The sequence below is a fragment of the Oncorhynchus clarkii genome, chromosome 4 (genome assembly GCF_045791955.1).
Source record: "Oncorhynchus clarkii lewisi isolate Uvic-CL-2024 chromosome 4, UVic_Ocla_1.0, whole genome shotgun sequence".
Taxonomy (NCBI): Eukaryota; Metazoa; Chordata; class Actinopteri; order Salmoniformes; family Salmonidae; genus Oncorhynchus; species Oncorhynchus clarkii.
In genome coordinates this window covers 81928616-81933976 of record NC_092150.1, presented here as the reverse complement: position 1 = coordinate 81933976, position 5361 = coordinate 81928616, and the positions used below count along the sequence as shown (strand labels likewise).

General features: G+C 43.4%; 1 protein-coding gene across 2 annotated transcripts; it reads right to left on the bottom strand.

Annotated features, from left to right (window-relative positions):
• Positions 1 to 546: 546 nt before the first annotated feature.
• LOC139407360 (mRNA decay activator protein ZFP36L1-like) lies at positions 547 to 4930 on the bottom strand. Of its 2 annotated transcripts, none has more exons than XM_071151075.1 (2): positions 4741 to 4930; positions 547 to 3423 (listed from the first exon to the last, which is right to left on the bottom strand). In XM_071151075.1, the coding sequence occupies exons 1-2, from the start codon at positions 4789 to 4791 to the stop codon at positions 2440 to 2442; spliced, it is 1035 nt and encodes a 344-aa protein (XP_071007176.1). In that variant the 5' UTR covers positions 4792 to 4930; the 3' UTR covers positions 547 to 2439. The 2 variants fall into 2 exon arrangements, with proteins under 2 accessions (XP_071007176.1, XP_071007177.1); XM_071151076.1 differs by having other exon boundaries at positions 4612 to 4747.
• Positions 4931 to 5361: the final 431 nt, after the last annotated feature.

Below are 5361 nucleotides of genomic sequence, written 5' to 3'. Positions count from 1 at the left end.
CTACCTTACAGTAACCATGGTGACGCAGCCTGTGAAAGCCTGATCTAGGTCCTCGAGATAGGGCGCAACACTGAAAGTTGCTGTTCCTCAGTTGCTTCTAATCAGAGTAAAGCAGCCCACCAACAACAGTTTGAGAAGGCCTTGAGCGAGAGAATAGAAGTTAGCTTTCCTGTCTTGGAAATGTTTTCCTGGAAAACAGTTTAAGTAATTTTGTTTGACTGTATTTGGGGTTAGGTTAGCTACTTGGCCGTGCTCAAACCCAAGCCTTTCAAACCAAGTTCCCCAGTTTTCTGGTGTATGGACTTGAGAGAATAAGTCGAAGATAGATTGTTTGTATCCTAGCACTGCTTCACCAACATGGTTCCCATTCAATGCCCAGGCCAAATGAAGCCAGCTCCTAGAACCCAGGCTGCTTTCCCTACTGAAACAGTTCTCATGGGATGAGTTGCCATTTAATGATTACATCAAAAACAAGGAAAAGATTACAATGAACATTTTCCCAACCTGAGCCACAAACAGCCCTTGTCAATCAGGAAGACAGACGTCCAATAGAAATATGGGTTTTATTGGTTTAAAGTTTAAACTGCAATCTGTCATTACAAAAATAATACATGAGAATGAAGAAGACTGTAGAGAACAGCAACAGCGGCTAAAAAGAGAATACATTCACCTGTTGATTGATGTCAACCCTGTTCACCTTTATTCCACTACAAGAGGTTTAGGCTTAAATCTGCTCTGTGTTCTAAAACGTGTGTTAAAGGCACAATGCTTGGGGATACGTGGAATGTATTGATACGTACTTAAATGGGAATGACTGGTCCAACAACAAACATGACCAAAACATCACCTTATTTGGCAAAAAAACAACTAATAAATCAGTTCATGGCATTGTGGAATATGCGAGCGTCCATAATTAACTAATTCAAGACATTTCCATTTGTCGTTAGCAGCATAAAAACGCTGGTTATATAGGCTAAGAGTGATTTAAATACTAAAATTAATGTTTGTTCTGGTCAAAAGAAAGTGGAATAACAGGAAAAGAACTGAAGCCTAATTCTGCATTCTAGAGAACCTTGGAGAGCTGCTGCAATCCACAACTGGAAGGAGGGTTAGGATAGAACCACAGTTCAACATCGGGGAAGGGGAAAAACAATAAATACAACAAAAATAAGTTTAAATTAAGATCAACTTTCTAAATAAATCAAAGTGTAGTTACAAAACAGAAAAAAGTAATTGCTGTATAATATATTAACTGTGGAAGAAAAAAAAACAACTTCAATCAATACAGAAGATCATAATTTAACATAAAAGAAAATATATTCTATTGTTTCATTATCAAGATAAATACAAAAAAAATGCCTTAAGATCAGCAATAAATACATTCTGATAAGTTAAATAATCAGTGACAAGGAAAAACCAAGGTCTTCAAAACAAACTAAACAATAATAATATACTGTTGAACAAGGTGGAATTAATGAGAGAGCTTTTCACTCAGATTTTTGACAGTGGAGACTGAGGGGTCCTCTCAGCCAGCTATTAAGCTGGGTGGTGGTGGGGGGTCCTGGGAGACAGAGGACAGGCCAAGATCAAATATTAATTGGCCAGAGTTTACTCATATGAACAGTCCTACTCCTCCGACCTTCAACACGACTACAGATAGACATTTTCTAAGGGCACCACAGATTATTCTTAGGGGTTGTCGTCATGGTGCAAGAGAGCACATACCAGCACCAAAATAAAATGTATTCTTCCCACCCTGATTCTAAACAAAAGCCATCTGTGCGTTTGTCTAGTCCCCATATCCAAAAATTACACAATTCAAAAATAGAGGGTCAGGAAAAAGCGTGGGATCATTAAAAGTAACCATTGTAGTCCCACATGTCTTGGTACACATTGATCGGACATCACCAAGGCACTTCATCAGAACTGACTGTCCAATAATATTTTTGCTGGTTTCATTTTAAGAGAAAGGTGACCCATTGTAAATGGAGCACTGATTTGTCACAAATCCTCTCGAGGCGTAGAAGGATGAGAGGTTTGAAGATAGCTGTGGCACAGGCAGCAATGGTCACGTGACGATATGCAGAACTGCTACACACCAAAACGACAGGGGACTCCTGACATGTTCTGATCCATCTCTTCTACCATTCAACTTTATTGTAGCCCTTCACCCAAGGACGACTTGTCTTGAACTAGTGTTCTCATGTTAACTGCTATGTATCACAATTCTTTAGTGACCATTTGGGTAAAATAAAAGACACCTCTGTTCATTGGCTAATCGGATTCATCTGAGATGAGGAGGGCAGGGGGGGGAGCGGAGGTGGAAATCTGCATTTTGATTGGACTAAGTGGCAACACTGCTGCATAGAACTACCATGTCCACTTCTGAGTTGTAAACAAGGTGAGGGACGGGACCATGGGGGGGGGGGGTTGTAGACACTAATCATCAGAGATGGAGAGCCTGCTGAAGATGGGCAGGCGGCGTGAGGCGTCCAGGCTGGGAGACTCCGAGCCGCTCTGACTGCTCTGGTAGCCCTCCAGGTCTGAGAGAGAGTCCGGGGGACTGGCGGGAGACTCCGACATGGGCCGGAAGAAGCAGGGGGCGGTGGGGGAGGGCGTTGCCGGGGTCAGCAGACCAGGCTCAAAGACAGGGAGGCCCCCCCCTAAGCTGGGCCCGAACAGGTTGGCCAGCTCCTGGCTGGTGTAGGTGAAGGGTTTGCTGGGCCAGTCACTCATGTCCTCATCGGTGGAGATAGGTGGCGGGGTGACTGAGGTGGGGCTGACCTGCAGACCGCCCTGGCTGGGGAAGCCAGCGAAGCTGAAGCTGTGCTGGAGGCGAGGGCGCTCCATCTTGTTGAAAGTGGAGAGGGGTGGCGGTGGGCCACGGCGCTCCTCTGCATTGTGGATGAAGTGGCAGCGCGGGCCGTAGGGGCAGAAGCCCATAGTGTGGAAAGTGCGACACAACTCTGTCTTGTACTTGGGGTGGCGGCTCAGGCTGCGCAGTTCTTGCATGCCGTGGGCAAACTGGCACTTGTCACCGTACTTGCAGGAGCCATTCTCCTCGAAGGGCCGGCACAGCTCCGTCTTATAGCGGCTGGAGTTGACCTGCTGCTGGCTCTGTCCGATGCCGAGACCCTGGAGCTGACTGCCCGGCTTGAGGCGCTCCCCAGTCTCTGAGAAGGAGCGATCTCGGAAGCAGTTCTCCTTGTTTTTGCTGCCGCAACCACCGATTAGGAGCGAGAAAGGGTCCACCTTCAGACTGTTGATGAACTGGTTCTGGTTGAATTTAGCATTGGGAAGGGTGACCGAGTCACAGTGCTGCAACAGCCCACTGCCCCCCACCGCCTTCCTGTCCAGCAAGGAGGAGCCGTTGTTGTGGGGCCCACCGAAAGTGTTGTTGTTGTAGTTCAACATCTTATTGTTCTGCAAAGAAAAGAACAGTCACATAAAAATGTAGATAGTGTCTGTCAATCAGTAGTGAATGAAAAAAAATAAAGTTTTGATCTAGCAGTACTTTGAGCGAGGTTACAGTCCCAACCTTTAATTACTTGCATTGAAAATAATATTCATTCTACTAGGTAACTCTTGAACAGCAATATAGAAAGACTCATCTCCATAGTCACATGGTAAAGACAAATGGGCAACTAGCAAACAAAAATCACTGCCTAACAATTATGGCTTTAGTATGTGCATGTGACAGCAATATGCACAAATGCTAGTTACATAGACAAGACAATTGATTAAAACTTTCAGCAAACGTTTACTGGTTATCTATTTCAAAGGGGATAAAGATAAACAGTATTCAAATGCTGACATGTTACTTTCGGGATCCAATATGTTTTCAAACTGAGGCACAGCTGTTTACAATTCGTACTGAGTGGGGATTGCCCGGTTACTCAATCCTGCACCTTAGAGGCTGCTGCCCTATATACAAAAGACATGGAACACTGGTCGCTTTAATAATGTTTACATACTGTTTTACTCATCTCACTTGTATATACTGTATTCCATTTTACTATATTTTAGTCATTGCCACGCTGACATTGCTCGTCCCAATATTTAGATATTTCTTAATTCCATTGTTTTACTTTTAGATTCGTGTTGTGAATTTTTAGATACTAATGCATTGTTGGAGCTAGGAAAACAAGCATTTCGATACACCCGCAATACCAGCTGCTAATTATGCGTGTGACCAATAACATTTGATTGCCATATCTCTGCGCGACACAGCTTTTCAACCTGCACACGTCAACGGCGCAAATGGGTGCAAGAAAACTAGTAGTAGCTATCCTTAGTATTGAATCCGCCTGTTCATCAAATCATTTAATACCATGTGACGTGAACCCATAGTTTGATGGCAAAGCTTTGTATTGTCAAATCATCGTTTTAGTTACTACATAACTATCTAGGTAACATTTAAAAATGGTAATGTTAGATTGTAAGCTTGCGACGCTAAGCACTCTTATCTAGACCCGAACACAACGTGTGACATGAACAGCGACAACATAAATTGCCTGGTAAGCGAATTATTATAAATGTACTGAATTGTTAACAGCCATTAAGCACTTTATACTTTGTCACCTACATGCCATGCATACAGCTAGTACTCACTGACGTTTGCTGAACAATCCCGAAAAAGTTAATGAGCTAGCTAGGCGACTATAAATTAGTTGAGCAATTAGCTAGCCAGGTACGTTAGCTTCAGCCCTCCGCTCAAAGCAGTCAATGAACATATGTTACCTTGTTCACTTCGCTGTATTCTAAGAAAGGAGGAACGATAGTTGCTGTCATTTCTGTTGCGGCTATTATAAAGAGAAAACAAAAAAAGTGACCTAAAACACAGGGCTTGTGGTTAGTCCAGATTTAAGTGTCCTTTCTGCCCTGCAGAGAGCCCCCTCTGTCCTGCAAAAGTTGAGCGCAGTTCCTTTTTAAAACGCGGCATGTATGATGCATGGTTATGTTGGCTGGGAGGGGCCTGAGTTCGATTGACATACGAAAATGTGGCAGCAGACCTGCCTAATTCTAATGAATCGTTTTTGTGTTTAATTAATAGGCCACATTACACATTCTGTTAACATCTGACCCAGAGTGATCTGAGATTGCAAATTGTAGTCTGACATTTCAGATTTACCTACGAAATAATACTAATTTGCATATACCCTGCCCATTCCACCCCACCATATCCCAGTTTGTGTAAACTATATTATACACTACAGTATTTCATTTGCATATACCCCCCCCCCCCCCCCCACCATATCCCAGTTTGTGTAAACTATATTAAATACTACAGTATTTCATTTGCATATACCCTGCCCATTCCCCCCCACCATATCCCAGTTTGTGCCACCTGTAAGTGAGAAA